This window comes from Lagopus leucura, unplaced genomic scaffold (genome assembly GCF_019238085.1).
Source record: "Lagopus leucura isolate 7727_CA_CO unplaced genomic scaffold, USGS_WTPT01 Super-Scaffold_100008, whole genome shotgun sequence".
Lineage (NCBI taxonomy): Eukaryota > Metazoa > Chordata > Aves > Galliformes > Phasianidae > Lagopus > Lagopus leucura.
The window spans coordinates 11,333,318-11,349,210 of record NW_024962265.1 but is presented as its reverse complement, the minus strand read 5'-3'; the positions used below and the strand labels follow the sequence as shown (position 1 = coordinate 11,349,210).

The following is a 15,893-nucleotide window of genomic DNA, read 5'->3' as shown; positions in this document are numbered from 1 at the left end:
TCCAAATGAAGATCTTTTTTGTGTTTTCTTTCCCATGAGAAAAACTTTCATTGTGCAAAATGTCGACCGCTTGGATTTCTCCTCCCAGTGAGCCACAGTGCTCCACGAGGACGGGTTTTTGGAAAGCTAAAAACCACAGGCTGGTGCCATGGGCACACGTGTCCTTCTGTCCCCTGGGAGCACACATGTCCTCACCACAGTCCTGCAGCCAGGCTGGAGGAAAGCCCAAAGGTATTTGGTCACTAGCGTCATGAGTTCCCACCCGTTCTCAGCCCTGCCAAGCAGCTGCAGAAAGGCCAGGGATGCTCACTCTTACGCTTGGTGCCCTAAGATACCGCATCAAGGTAAGTGGGCCCGGTGAGTCTGTCATATTCTCCATCAGGCCTTATTCAGGACTGAGACCCCCTCACCTAAGTTCAGGTGCTGGTTATGTGTTTGCAGCAGGTGGCTCACAGAAGTTTACCATGATTCGGAGGTCGGTGGGTCTTTGCATAATCTTCACCTTCATCATTTTTTCATCATTTTTCATCCAATAAACATTTTACATGAAGCCTGGCTTGCCAGCTGTAGAACATTACAGAGAACGCATCTCAGCCATGGGAGCCAGAGAAGGTGCACTGACTGTTCCTTACGTCATGTATGTATGTGCACTCATTTCCCATGGCAGGCAGGCTGGGGAGCTGAATGCCCTTCCTCCTGCCCCCAGCATCCTGCTACACCCAGCTGCAGTGCTGTTTTCACTTCAGGTTCACAAAGATGCTGAAGCCTGTCCTTCAGGAGTGAGCAAGAGTCTGACTTGAACACATAGGCATTGCTGAAGGCTTTTCCAGAGCTAAGCAGGATACAGGGATGCCTCCCAAAGAGGAATGCTGCTACCGAAGGAAAGAAAATGTGTTGTGCCATGGTTTTTTTTTTTCCTTCTGGAGGGAAGAAAAGTTCTTATTTCAGCTTCCCATAAATCGTGATGCTTGTGAACTGGGATGGAGTACACAAATGTGCTTAGCAAAAGCTGATGTGTTATGACATTCTTTACAACAGCTAAAGAATAGAAAGATTTGTCGTTCCCTGGTTTCCCCATTTATAGGGGAGATAGGGCAGCCAACCACACAGAAGCAGCCTGAATGGATGCTGAGAAATCCTTTGTTAGCCCATGTTCCAAGCCATGATCCAGTGCTTCAGGCTGCAACGGGTCCTGGTTGCTATGTATTTATTCTATGTCTGTACGATTGAAGAGCAAGCAAAAAATCTAGGGACAGAGGATGAGCTTCCCTTTTAAGAGGACATGCAGTTGAATGCAACTAGTTAATATTTTTCCCATGAGGCATTTTAATCTAATCAATTGCTGTTACCTCAGAAGTCTTTCCCTGGCTCTTTTCACTCACTGAAAATTTTTCTTGTACCCAGAAAACGTAAATGGATCAGCATATTCATAATTTTGTCTTAAGAAACCCAGACTTGAATTTGATGTTATCCTGGCTCCTGGAAGAGGACTTCCAACCCACACAATAGGATTCTTGTTCACATCTTCCCAGAAGTCCCATTCATTGTATTTGGCATATGAAGAAGTACTTTTGCTCACATCTGTGTTTGCTGATGCTCCGAAAAGCCAAAGCTTCACCTCCATGGATTTAATACACCATAGCATTAAAAACTATTTTTTTCCTTAAAATACCACTTCCTGCAGGTACAAATGCATTACAGCAGCTGCAGTCTCTTAAAGCACAAGTGACTTCTTACTGGGATCATAATTATTGTTTTCTTCCTCTCTTCTGAATGTTAGGCTGCTGCCATAGTTCAGCTACTCACTTTTCCCTAGGTGAACATACTGTTTATGTTTCAGCACTTAAGAACTCAGTTTAGTTTCAGTTTTTCATACCAAAAGAGGATTCTTATGTCAAAAAGATGTCGCTGAGTTACTTTTTTGCTCTTTTTAGTGGCTTCCATTTGTTACTGATTCTTAAATTTGAGTGACAGTATAAGACATAAATAACTTTCTTACAAGGATCCCCTAAGTGCTGAATTCAGTGGATAGAACATCTGTGGTTCCTTCCAGTATCTATCTGCACGGGAAAAGGCTTACCTTTACTCCATGTAACGAACAACCATATTAAAACACCTTATGTGGAACAAATACTTTTATTTACAAGAGAAAGTACGACCATTTGAAAATAAAAAATGGTACAAGTCTACTTCTGGTCTTCAGCCTGGCATAGGTCACATCTCCAGCATGTTTCCTTGGGCGGCATTCTGGCTTAGGGATCACATTTGTGGCAGAACTAATAATCCAGCAAATCGGTACCAAATCTCCAACTGGAGAGCCACACGCAGCTTAGTCTCTTCTTACATAAAAAATATTGTATCCAAGTTCAATCATACCCCCAATAAGCAAGGCCCACAGTGGGATAAATACATAGGCTAGTTTCATCGTGGTGAACTGCTGCAGCTTAGCACAGAGGGCAAGGCAGAAGGCCAATTTGAGCAGCATTGCAATGAGATACCAGGTTTTCTTCTTGATGTTCTGGGAGCCGTTGCGAGGGTCAAAGCCAGACTTGCAACGTCCAGCCATCTTTACAATTAACATAACTAAAAGAATAGTATCAAATATCCAGACTGGAATGAAAATGAGGAACCAGTTCCATGGTGCTTTCTCATCCAACTTCAGCACCAGCATGATGAGGAAGAGTAATGTAAAAAGCCATGTCAGTAGTACTCTTTGTGCCAGGGACATTCTCATTTAAACAGCTTGGAGAGGAAGTCTGGCAAGTGGTCAGCAACCTAACGAAACAAAACACACAGGAGGGCCATCAGAAGCTGTCATTATACAACCACCAGGCATGTTCTGTGCACATTAATAGCACCTCTTTCTGTCAAACAGCAATCTTAAAATACTGAAGCTTATGGATAATGCTTGCATTGCGGCAAGTATCTAAAGTATGCAGGCACTGGCTGCTAGTAGTACATCTATTTACTGGCCTGGTAGTACGTTTAAATCGCAGTATAGTCATGATGAAAGAAAAACAGGAACAAATTATCAGTCATTGTACTCATAAAGGTTTCTATATTCCTAAATGAGACTTTTAACCACTACAGCTACCAGAAGACTTTCACTACAAGTCTAAAGTACCAACTGTAAAGCAGGAACAGGAAGAACTACGATCCTCCTTAGTCGTCCAAGCTACAACAATGAATAATTACATACCAGTGAAAAATAGGTTTCATAAGCAACTATTTTCAATATTTGAGATTTAGATATGTCATAACAATTAATTCTGTAAAACAAATATTGTTTTGCTTGAAACAAACTGAACTTTGCTCTGTTCCAGCTGACAGAACCTAGCATCTGACCTTTCCTGCCTGCTCCCAGAGGGGCAGGACGAGCCCCTTTCCCCCGCAGGCACTGCTGGCTCCTGCTGTGGCTGCTGTTCTTACTGATGCTTACCAGATCCACTAAGTCTATTCAACTCCCTGAACAGGCAGAAAACTATTAGCAACATTTCCCTTCTAATTTTTTTTTTTCCCCCCACATTAGAACACTAAACTGGACTAGGGGACAGGCATTCTGTATGCCACTAAAATCATCCCTCTGTCATCTGATTTGTAATTCAACCAACTTTCATTTTTGCTAAGTCTTTGAGGGCAAAAGTGGGAACTGTTTTAAGGAACAGATCTGGCCAAGCCTAAAATAATCCAAGTTGGAGTTACTGTCAGTGCAGCTCTTCCCTCTGGCCCTTGAGTGACCCCCAGGCCAGTTTCTTGAGCTGAACAAGTGAAAATAAAGTTTTAAATACTATTTCTGTAGCTTGCTCAGACTTTCTAAGGGTGTGATGAAAGCCCATTACTGAAGGGCAAAACTGGGACCCATCCTTGAGGATGGGGCAGAGCTCAGCAGCAACATATACATGGGATTTAAATTGCTAGGCAGGCTGAAAAAAAAAAACAGATGGAAGTTCAGCTAGCATTGCTCTGTCTGTAGGAACACACATAAACCAGCTGTCAGACAGGACTACAGAACAATTATTATAATCCACCTTAAGTATTTCCCGCTCTTTGAAAGTATTTCCAGGATCCTCAAGTACAAGTTGATGGCTACGGTGAAGAATGCAGCGATCTGAAACTTTCAACATTCCCTTCATGAAAACATTCCAGAGAACTCGTTCTGGAAATCATCACGACAGGCACTACAGGGAGGAGAACCTCTTATGTACAAACTGAAGGAAGGAGAAACCAAAGAAGCAGACTGGAAACTTGTGCCTGAAAGGCAAAAGGAAATTCAACACTCTTAGAAGTATCGGGTTATTGGATACTCGACGAAGGCGCTATCAACTGTCTCTAGAGAAAACAGAATCAGAATCATTTGAATGGGAAGGGACCCTTTAAATTCATCTAGTCCAACTCCCCTGCAATAAACAAAGCCATCTACAATTAGATTGGGTTGCTCACAGCCACATCCAGCCTGACCTTGAAATGTCTCCAGGGATGGGGCATCTGCCACCTCTCTGGGCAGCCTGTTCCAGTGCCTCACCACCCTTATTGTAAAAAAGACAAAAAAGAAAGCTACAGAAGAGGTGTTAGATGGAGCTTCTTAGTTAGAAAGTTGCTCATTTCACGAGGTTCAGAACCACCTCATGATTTAAACAATTTAAACAAGCAGACAAAAACCTATGCAAGGGACGTGACGCTGCCTTTCATTTCCGTAGTTAAGGGATGTACCTGCATGACTGGACAAGAACTGCAGGGCTCCACTCAGTTCTATAGGTTTTTTTGGGGTGAAAATTCAAAAAATCCAAGGGTACTTCTGAGATCTTACAGTCCTGTAGTACAAGCACGGGATGCTAAAAAAAAATCTAAAACCTGGCAGCTGGGGATACAGATGGCAGTGATGGAGGGATTGATGACAAGGAGAACGTGACCATATTTTGTAAAGAAAGAAAGAACAGTATCTGCAAGCAGTTGGAAGCGAGCTGTCACAAGCTGGCTAACCTTGGGAAAGGGATGCAAATCTGGTACGCACCTGAACCAGTTCTCTGAAAGCACTGAAGTAATGTCAGTGGCAGAGTATAAAAATAAAAATGCTGTTAGCTCCTAATAGGACTCCTGTAATTAGCAGGAAGTGAAAATTATCAGTGACGAGAGACTATGCAAGTAGTATTACTGACCTCAGTGGATGAGCACAATAATTAGAACACTGTGCTAGCTAGCTATGTCCTGTTTAGAAGGAAAACATAGAAAGTTAAACACAGCACTCAGCTCTGCATTAACAACAACAGAGCTACAAGTGTACACGTAAAGCCCAGAAGTTACTTACAAGTTGTAGGAACTGAAGCCCAACTAAATATAAATCTAAGGACTAAGTGACGTCTTAAGGGTGACTCAGTGGGTACCCGACCAACGGGACGCATTCCCGTAGGCCCGCGGTAAGTACTTTCACTCGCTCTTTGCTGGGCGCTCCTTTCCCTGCCGTACTGCGGGGACAGCAGGGCCTGCAGGCGATGGGCGGAACGAAGCGCAAAAGCACGGGGTTGCCCAGCTGGAAGGGGCCGACAAGGAGCACCAGAGCCGGGCTCCCCACAGGAACGCTCCCAACTCAAACCTTACAGCGGTCTGTTTGTGTACAGTCTGACAGCGGGGACTCCGGCAGCCCGGAGCCGTGACCGCCCCTGCAGCCCGCGCAGCTCCGTGCCGACCGCCCACAGCTTTGGAGCCTTTCTTCCCAACCCCCGGCACTCGGCACCCGAGCCCTTCCCTCAGGGCCGCGCTGAAGCATCCCGCCCGGCCCGGCCTCAATCGGGCTTCCCGCGAGCCGAGCCGCCCACCGGACGGACCCCGACCCCAGACGGACCCCGGAGCCCTTCGCCCCCTACGTACCGCCCGGCCCGGGGCCTCCCCGCGCAAAGTCCCGGCACATCCCCAGCCTGCCCGGCTCCGCGCAGGCAGCGCGGCTCCGCCCGCCCCGCTTTGCCACAGGAAGCTCCGCCCCTTTTCCTCTCCATTGGCCAGCGGGGAAGCCTCTCTTACCGCGCTCCCGCTCTCATTGGGCCGGCGAGACGCCCGTCAAAACGAGGCCGCCCTCCTCCCTGCCGGCGGTTGGTGGAGGTTCGTCCTTCTGCCCGCCTGCCTCTCTTCTCCCCGTCGCCAATTCGCTCAGAGCGCCGTCAATCGCCCCGTCTCCGCCCACCCGCAAAGGAGCCCCACGCCCTCACGGGCGCGCGCTCGGTGGTTGCGGCTCGGGCGCGCGCCGGCTCCTCCTCCTCGTTTCCCTCTCCGCTCCCCCCGCCCTCAGCTGTTGCCTCGCGCGCCGCCGCTCCTCGCAGTCTCGCGCTCCCCTCGCTGCCCGTTGTTTGCGGCGCGCGGAGCGGTAAGGTCGGGGCGCGCGGGGGGAGCGGGCGCCAACTTCACCTCAGGGCTCGGGGAGGGGGGGGCGGGGGGCCGCGGCGGGTCTGGCAGGGCGGCGGGGTGCGGCAGCCTCGGCCCCTCCGATCGGAGCCTCGCGGGGGAGCGAGGCCCTCGGCCTCCGCGGCGCGGAGACCCCCGGCGCGGGGCGGCCGCGGCCTCGGGGCAGGGCGGGAGCGGCGCGGTGCGGCGCGGGGTCTGCGGGCGGCCGCAGCGTCGGGCCCTTCCCCGCCCGGAGCCGCGCGGGGCCGGTGCCGGGTGCCCGGGCTCTCGGTGTTCCCCGCCCTTACAAACGCCGGATTTCAGCACCCCCATCCCCGAGCTCGCCTCGCTCCGCGCGCCTTGCACACCCGCCCCTTTGCCCTCCCTCGCCCCGTTTCTCCCCTTCCCGCGCCGACCCGCGGAGTGCCGGCCGCGTCCCGCCGCTCGAACCCTCGTGCCGCCCCCCTGCCGGCGCATCGGCGCGCGGAGCGTTGCTGGAAGCGGCCGCGCGGTGCCGGAGCTGTCCCGGCGCGGCTCAGGTGTCCTAAGCGCCCCGCGCCTTTCGCGGCGCTCCCGCATGTTGCCTGTCACCCGGCGAGCAGCGCCACTGCCCTGCCTCTCGTTCTGCCCGTGTCTTAATTAACCCGAGAAAGTAATTAATTGGAAAACTTGTTGAGAGTGCTTAAATTAACGCTCCGAGATGTTTTTTTTCTCTTCTTTTTTTTTTCTTTCTGATGAAGATTCCCCTTCCCGCATGTTTAACACTTCTGGCGCTCTGCTTCTCTGACAGGGATGATATGTGTCATCAGCACCTCGCCTGCTTCCATCTTCCTGTTGATGCTGGCGGTGTCCGTTGCAGCAGGGCCTCCCTTCAGGCATCCTGTAGCATCCCCCCCTGGATGCCCTCACCGTAGTGGTGGTTGCTAAGGGCTGAAATCCCATGTTGGGGTGTTTTTGTTTTGCTGGGTTGGAGGCTAAAAGCGTTCCTCGATCAAATCTCAGGGTTATAAATAGCCCTGTGTATTTGGCTATTTCTGTGGCTCTGACGGTTTTAGTGATCTTCTTTGATTTGCCTCTTTCTTTGTGACTCCCTGGAAAGGATAATCCTGATAAGGGATAATTCCTGAGGAGCCTTACTCCTGTCCTGGTGAGGTGTTTACAGACTGATGGACTTACGCACATCACACTTCTGTCAGTTCTTTTTCCTTCTTTCTTTCTTTCTTTTTTTTTTTTTTTTTTCCCCCAGAGATCTCCCTTACAGTATTTGTAAACAGTTCTGAAAGCAAAGATTGAGAGCAGTATTCAGAACTCAGCCATTTAAGCTCTTGATCCCCTTTTAAAGTGGAGTATTGGTGCAGCTGAATTTTCAGTTGCTATGTTTTAGTGTCAATGTATGTTTGTATTCTGGATGTAAATATTATAGAGGCTAAAACACTCTGAGTCATCTGAAAAAGAATTTGGAAACCTGGTTTGTTTAATTCAGTGTTTGCAGAAGGGTTTTTTCCTCTTGCATTATGTGGAATGTGCCGTACAAATAAATTGCCAGCGTGTCTGAGCCCCATGGAACGTTTGGAGCATTCCAGCGGTGCTGGCCTTCTCCCAGAGCAGACTCAGCTCGCCTCGCCCTGAAAGTTTGTCCCGGTGGCACCCAGTGCTGCACAGTGCTGCCTCTGGGAGAGCTGGGAGGGCTGTGAGCTGTGGAGTGGGGTGTGAGCTATCGGGCTGGCGGTGCTGCAATAGAAAGGACACGTGGCTGCATTTGGGTTTCCACTGGGCTTTGCTTCAGCTCCTCAGGCTGAGCTGTGTGGTTTCTCTTTGAGTTGGCAGGGGTCACTGAGAAGCAGGGGATGTGATTTCATTCCCAGTTCTCTAAAGCTGTGTATATTGCTCCCCTTACTTTGTCTAAATACTGTGTCTTACTCTTTGTTTATAGTAGAACTTGGGAAGGAAACAGTAATTTCATTTATTATCCTTTTCTCAGGACTCTTGTGAGTGAGAATTCCAAAACAGTCTCTGTTTCTGTGAGAATGCTGGAACAGTTTTTCTGGGTCTGTGCGGAAGATCTTAACATGATTGATGCGCTACAGATTCATGACCTAACAGTTTCTGTGAACTTTGTGCTGGGCTTTCCAAGAGCACAAGACCTGTGCAATTGCTTGACCAGCTTTTTAAATGGTCTGATAGTGGTGGAACAAAGGGGAATGGTTTTAAACTGAAAGGAGAGATTTAGGTTGGATGTTAGGAGGAAATTCTTTACTCAGAGGGTGGTGAGGCCCTGGCACAGCTGCCCATAGAGCTGTGGGTGCCCCATCCCTGCAGGCGCTCAGGGCCAGGTTGGATGGGGCCCTGGGCAGCTGAGCTGCTGGGGGGCAGCCAGCCCATGGCAGGGGGTGGGGATGGGTGGGCATTAAGGTCCCTTCCAACCCAGACCTTTCTGTTATACTTAAATCTTTGTCAGTCTTCTCCCATTTGAGTGACTTCTTCAGTCAGTCAGATGACACAGCCAGGTCTCACGATGATGAAAGATGTTACCTGCATGGTGACAAATTTTTGTGAAATTTTTGGCAGGTGGTGGCCCACAGCGATATTCCCAGCAGAAGGGCAGCTAGAATAGAGCCCTGTATTGCTTCAGGAGAGCAGCAGCTGGCAGTGCTGTGTGTTGAGCTGTGAGCCATGGTGGTGCGCTGCTTGCTCAGCCCAGTTGTTTGTGCAGCTGGTAGTGCAGGTGAGATGGGGCTGGTAGGACACCGGATGGAAAAATGGCAACAGGCTTAAATTAATTCTGCCCACAGGGCAGCATAGGCCTGTGTTGTTTTTTTCTTTTTCTTTTTCTGTCTTTCTTCCTTTCTTTTCTTTCTTTCTTTCTTTCTTTTTTTTTTTTTAAATATTGTTTTCTGTTTTGTGAAGAAAACAAAATAAAACTTTTGGGCTGCTGTTCAATGACAGCTGACCACTGCTTACTCTAAGATATGGAGCAGCATGATAAAGAAGAGGCTTTGAATGCTTTAAATGTTGTGTTTTCTTGTTTGAGTTTCCAGCGCTGCTGTTCCTAAAGGTCTGACTGATTACAAAGCTTGACTACTTAAAGAAGTCAAGCTCAGATGTTTGAAAGAAATACAAAGAGGTTAATAAATAGCCTATGGAGGAATCCTAATTCCAGTCCCTGATTGTAATTAGGGTTATAATGCATTGCAGTGTAATTTTTGGGAATACTTTCTATGTAATCATAGAATAACATAAGTTGAAAGGGATATCTGGAAGTCACTTAGCTCATCTGAGCTTGGAAGCAGGGCCAGCTTCCAAGTCAGAGCACACATTTGTACATATGTACAGATACCCATTGTGTTATCAGTAAATTTGGAAATGTATATATGATTTTTTTTAATTTTCAGTTGAAGGGGGATATGAAGAGTTTATAGAACTGTTCTCTTTTTTTCTTAATTTGTGTAAAAAGGGGATTTTTTCAAACTCACTTTTAGTGGGGCTACTGCTTAAATGAAACATGTGGTGTTCAGTTGTGACTATTCTTGTGTCATTTGAGGTGGGCTTGATAGGTGGATTCCAGAAGGTCTGGGTGATGCACTTGCTGGACTGACTCCAAGCATTGCATTGACTTCTGTTTGCAAATAAATTTGTGGTTCTCGCTCTTAAATACTAAAATTGCAAGGTGGGAGAAGAAATTAAAACCACTTAGCATCGACTATGAAGTCATGCACACCTTGTGTTCAGAAATTGGCCAAGACCAACTGCTTTTTGGGGCTAGATGGTTAGCCGATGCCAGCCTTAAGACAGCTGAGCAGTGCTCTGAGTTCAGCTGCCTTAAGGGACAGTGTGTTCTCTGCATGCCATGTTGTACTCATGTACTCTTTCCTTGGCATTTGCTGCTGGGCACTGTGGGCTCAGCTACATAAAGAGTTTATATGGCTGGATGGATGGATCTTGGTGATCTGTCTGGATGTTGTCTGACATTCTGGGCTGTGAGGCTTTAGATTCCTTCAGCTGTGTGTCTATATTTGTTCTTAGTGTTATTATGTGTTTGAATAGCTGTTTTCTTCTGGAATCTGAGTGAAGTCCTTGGCTTCAGTGACTTCCTGTGGCACTGGGTTTGTCAGTTGCATTGTGTTGCAATATAACATTTCTCTGTTCAGAGTTTGGCTTTGCTTTAAGCTCAGAGAGAAGTTCCCTTTATTACTAGCTGCTATTTTCTTTACCATGCTTTCCGTGTATTTCTTAAAATCTCACTTAATTTATAATTACTTCTCTGTTCATTCTTGCTGATCTCAACAGGAGAGATTTTGAATTGTTTAATAATTCACAGCCCTTCTCAGGGCGCCTTCCTTCTTTTCCCCAGTATTTCAGTATTTGTCCTTAAACAAAATACATGCATTTCTGGCCAGGTTGCTTAACAGCAGTACTGGAGTGTTTTCATTCTTCGGGGGACTCCGTGCTCTTTTGGCTGTAGAATATTGAATGGCAGAGCACACAGAGCTACCTAATTTCCTTTCCAGATTTGAGATGCCTGATTTTAAAGTGTAGTGTAAGCAGATCACTTTACCCACCCTATAATATGCATTACTGATATTAGATTTTCTTTATATTGCCTATTTATTGTTAAATTTAATCTATTTTCTTTAGTGTTGGTAATATAATTGTAACAACCGTTTGGAAATATTACTATTTCACTTTTCCTTTTCTCAAGTGCGTAACAAATGAATACAGTGAGCATTGCTGGACCTATTTACAGCAGCTTGAGGCCTGCAGTAATAAGGCAGATCTCAGTTCTTTCAATTTGAGGGTCTAGAATTTCACAAAAATTCTCACTGCTGGAGGGAGGAGGAGAGGGGAAATCATGTGAATGGGTTCAAATGATCTGCTAATGACAGGCAGTTGATACTTGGGGAGAATGCAGGGCGAGAACGGGTGGAGTTTGCTGCAGTCAGGGCTGCCTCACTCTGAGAAGTGATGTTGGCCATGGCTTTTCCGGAGTCAGAAGGTCTGTGGAGCTGAATTGGGTGAAAATTAGGCTTTTATTGAGTCGTGGCAGTGAGTTCCTTGATGCTGTTTGCTGTGCAATGGGCTCCAGTGCTGGTAAAAAGAGCAATGGAAGTGACTGGGCAGAAAGGTGGGCTATGGCAACTGCTTCAGGATGGTTTAAAAAGTGGCAAGACTCACTAGGCTGCAGTGACTTTATTCATCTGCCCTGGGAGTGCCTTCAGTGTCTTCAGGGAGTGATATCTGCTCCAAGTTCCCTTGTCAGAGCTCAGGGAGCCAGCAGGAATGTGGGGCATCTCCATTTAGTCAAGCCGCTGCCAACACCTGCTGGAGCAGCTCTGTGATGGATGTCTGTGGGTCTTCCTCACAGACGTGTAATGGTCAAATTATCTGGGAGGTGCTGGTTTCTGAGTGCTCTCATCCCCAGTGCCTTTAACTCAGTGTCTCCAGAACGAACTCATAGCCAGGACAGATTTGTACTGGACAAGGCACCTCTGTCACTGCAGCCTGACAGAAATGAGGAGGCTGGGGAAGCATCAAGAAAGCAGATTAGGAAGATTGAATGTAGTTTTGGGGTTGGGGTGCTGCTATGTGAATGAGAACTTCTGTTTCCAAGCTAGCAGCCTTGAATTTGTATGCACTTTGCACTGGAGCTGAACAGGAGGGCTAGCAAGTGAGCTCTGTGGGATTTAAGTAGCTTCTAGGCACCTGAATAGGCAATAAATGGGCCGTTTTATTCAGACTGGATGCTGCTAATTAATCTTTATTATCCAATTAGTCTATTGCAGTGAAGAATATTGACCTCAAAAATTTGTTCGACTTCCTGGCTGTTTTTCAGTTCTTAACAATGTTTGCTTCTCACAAACAGCAATCTCCTTAGAAGTCTGTGATGTTCTTGCAAAGGCTCTTTGATAGTCCATGTGTGATTTATCACTTGCTCTTGTTTATCACTTAGATGTCCAAAAGCACTAATAGTCTTAAGACATAATCTACATTTGCAGAAACAGGATGGATGGCTGCCCCTATCAGGTAGTCTTTCAGGTACAGTGGTGTTCCATTTTTAATGATGGCACCGAGGCGCTTGCCAGATACACGTGTAAGGCTCGTTGCTCTGCCATTTCTTGCTCAGATCACTCAGGCTTATTAAAAAATACAGGCTCAGCATTCCCTGCTGTATTCCTGGGGAAGGGTGGCTGTTGCAGGAGCCTGCAGCTTTCTGACAGCTCAGCCGCTTCGTGCCTGAGCTGCTTCAGAAACTTGCTGGGTAGCTATTTGTGGAACATGATGCAAAGATGGTCACTGAGGGGTGGTTTTTCACTTCCTGACTGCACTCATCGAGAAGCCACAACTCTGCTTTGCATTGCCTGATGACAGAAAAACACTCCTTACTAACCAGCGAGTAAATACTTCCAGTGGGTAAGATTTATTGCAGGAAATCACCGGTGTATTTGGAGACACGAGGAGGAGAACAACAGTGCTGCATTTAACTTCAAGGCAGCCATTGTATTTTGGAATTGTTTTTGAGTGTTTCTTAAAAAGAATGCAGGTATTAATGAAATGATAATGTGGGTAGAAATCATATTTCTTAATGAAGTTGTTATAGTTCTAAGAGCAGATGTATCCTTGCAGTATTTTGGGTATTTCTTATTGTAAGACTACAGATAATTTTAATGGGGTGTGTATGTGTTTGTTCAGTATTCAGCACAAAAAAAACCAGGAATTAAAAAAGAGCAAAGCTTGACATCAACCATATAGAGTTCTGTTCTTTTTTAAAGTCTTTTTAGAGTTGTCTTGTAGATCTAGCATTCTGACAGCTATTACTACATTCAGACTGCAATTTTATAGCTGACATCTCCCATAAGAGGCAAAATTGTCTTGATTATAATCCCCTTTAAGGGCTAGAATTTTCACCACTGTATTGAACAATAGAATATGTTGAAGTTTTAGAAATGTTTTGCTATTTAAAATGCATTGCAGCAGGCTCAGGAGTTACTGTGGGAGGTGTAGAATCCCAGATGTCTCAGTTCAGAGTCCTTCTCCCTCCGTGTTGTCAGTGGGGCAGCTGTGAAATAGCATCACGTTGTTTCCAGTGGAGCCATGGAAAGAAGCCATTATGGAACAAAACTAGGAATCTTACACAGACCTTAAGGCTGAGGACAGAGATTCCAGAAATGGCTACAGCAGTTGCAACAACTGAACTCAATGTTCTTTTCCCAGAACCTGAAATAAATGTCAGAAATCCTGATACTCAATATTTTGCTGTTATTTCACACAGTTTTGCAATTCCCTGGTAAAACAAGCATTCTCTGGGAGGCAGTTATTCTGTTATTCTGCTGCTGCTTTGCCCTTCAAGTGCTGGAGATTTTTAATTGTGGAAGTGACGATGCAAAGGCCAAGCCTCCTTTCCATCAAAATTCTTTCTCACTGCTTGCTCTGTGCTACTTGGTTATAGAATCATAGAACGGCCTGAGCTGGAAAGGACCTTAGAGGTCATCTAGTTTCAACTGACTGTGTTAGTTCCAGGCTGCAAGCACACACTGCTGGCTTGTGTCCAGCTTCTTGTCCAAGTCCTTCTTTGCAGGGCTGCTCTCAAGGAGAGCTTCCCCCAGTCTGTATAAACACCTGGGATTGCCCCGACCCAAGTACAGCACCCTGCATTTGGCCTTATTGAACCTCATTAGGTTCACATGGGCCCACTTCTCCAGCCTCTCCAGGTCCCTCTGGATGGCTTCCCTTCCCTCCAGTGTGTCAACTGCACCGCTCAGCTTGGTGGCATCTGCAAACTTGCTGAGGGTGCACTCGATGCCACTGTCTGTGTCATTGATGAAGATGCTGAAGAGCTCTGGTCCCCAGACTGACCCTTGAGGGGCTCCACGTAAGATTGGCCTCCACCCTGACACAGAACCATTAATCACAACCCTTTGGCTGCGTCCAGCCAGCCAATTCCTAATCCATCAAACAGTCCATCCTTCAAATCCACACCTCTCCAATTTGAAGAGAAGGATGTGGTGAGGGACCATGTCAAAGGCCTTGCAGAAGTCCAGGTAGATGACATCCAACACTTTTCCCCTGTCCACCAATGCCATCACTCCATCATAGAAGGCCACCAGATTGGTCAGGCACGATCTGCCCTTGGTGAAGCCATGCTGGCTGTCTCAGCTCACCTCTTTATCTCATATGTGCCTTAGCATGGCAACTGGAAGGATCTGCTCCATGATCTTCCCAGGCACAGAGGTGAGGCTCATCGGCCTGTAGTTCCCAGGGTCTTCCTTTCTCCCTTTCTTAAACTTTCTATAACTGCATTAACTTTCTGTTATGGATGGTGATAAGGGGTGTGAGCTTCTAGGAAAGAATAAGCATGCAGCAATGGAAATGGGATCAAATACCTGGCTGTGGGCAAAATAGAGAGGCCTGAGGGATTATTTCTCTTTTTAAAACTGACGCCTTACCTGAGGCACAGGGAGGTGTGGCTGTGCTGCCAGATGCCTGGTGTGGTGGTAAATAATGTTTGTTCAGCCTGTGTTCATCAAGGGCAGGGCTTGATATGCAGCCACAAGCATGGAGCCCGATTCACATCTGAATGTTGCTGTTGCTGGCCTCGTTCACCCCTCAACAAAACAAGTAGCTTGGGATGTTCAGTGCTTTTTTCCCAGGTTATTTTTTTGGTTGGTATATATGTATTTTTAAGTTCTGTTATAGATGGAGTGAGAAACAAGGCTTGAGAATTCCGTTCATGAACAATATCTCAAGAATGCTGGTATCCAAATTTAGCAGACTTGATGTTCTGTTGGGAGAGCAAGTATGTTAATTCCCTTTTGTTTACAAACTAGCCTGACCTTGGATTACAAGGCAGCGACTTAAGGGGCCTAAGCTGGCATGGCAGCAAGAGTCCTTGTTGTGCTGGCTGCTAGATGGAATCCTTAGGTTAGCAGTGCCTTTGTTTTTTGTTTTAATTTAAATTCTTTTTTTTTTTTTCTTTCCTCTGCCCTTTAGCTGGTTGGGATTCTGTTAAGGCTAGCTGAAAGCAATGTGAGAACATTTCCCCTGAAAGGTGTGACAAGATTCTCATTTGTTTGTATGCAATTTGCAATTCTGAAATGCTGTTTGGAGGACAATACTGCATAGATAAAGTACTTTGACAGAACACTGTGTGCATTATATGGTATTTGATATTCCTTTTAAAAGGGGAAATGTGGGCCTAATGGTTTATTTGTAGTGCACATGTAAAGAATGTCATTTGAAACGCTGCTTCAAGGATGTGATGGTGGCACAACCCCATGGATGTGTGCAGAGGAAGGATGTCTCTTGGTGAGTGCTGGTGGTGCAGCTGCATTACACTGATATTGCTGTTGGTTTGTTCCCTCCTGACATAAGAGCCTTCAGAGTCAACAGGGGATGTGTGATGTGAATAAGCTGTTTATTGGACTTACTTAAAATAAAGTATCAAATAATGACAACAGTATGATGGTAATGGTAACTTCTATTTTTATGTTGCTCTTGGGAAGTAAAGAAAGATAAAAGGTTTTTCC

The 15,893-nt window shown here is 46.4% G+C and overlaps 2 protein-coding genes across 6 annotated transcripts in view; one reads left to right on the top strand and one right to left on the bottom strand.

Annotated features, from left to right (window-relative positions):
- Positions 1-2,117: 2,117 nt before the first annotated feature.
- Positions 2,118-5,952, bottom strand: TMEM60 (transmembrane protein 60). Of its 5 annotated transcripts, XM_042872537.1 has the most exons (4): positions 5,866-5,897; positions 5,157-5,205; positions 4,029-4,251; positions 2,118-2,775 (listed from the first exon to the last, which is right to left on the bottom strand). In XM_042872537.1, exon 4 carries the CDS (start codon positions 2,732-2,734, stop codon positions 2,330-2,332), a length of 405 nt encoding a protein of 134 aa, XP_042728471.1. In that variant the 5' UTR covers positions 2,735-2,775; positions 4,029-4,251; positions 5,157-5,205; positions 5,866-5,897; the 3' UTR covers positions 2,118-2,329. The 5 variants fall into 5 exon arrangements, with proteins under 5 accessions (XP_042728471.1, XP_042728469.1, XP_042728472.1 ...); XM_042872535.1 differs by lacking the exon at positions 5,157-5,205 and having other exon boundaries at positions 5,866-5,947; XM_042872538.1 differs by lacking the exon at positions 5,157-5,205 and having other exon boundaries at positions 4,029-4,178; positions 5,866-5,923.
- A 301-nt stretch (positions 5,953-6,253) lies between these two features.
- PHTF2 (putative homeodomain transcription factor 2) overlaps positions 6,254-15,893 on the top strand; it is a 61,830-nt gene continuing 52,190 nt past the window's right edge. Inside the window, 1 exon segment of the mRNA XM_042872439.1 lies at positions 6,254-6,355. The gene's annotated coding sequence lies outside the window, so the exon portion shown is untranslated.

Excerpts from the sequence above, each read along its gene's own strand:
- TMEM60 (XM_042872539.1), bottom strand. The coding sequence starts at position 2,734 with ATGAGAATGTCCCTGGCACAAAGAGTACTACTGACATGGCTTTTTACA.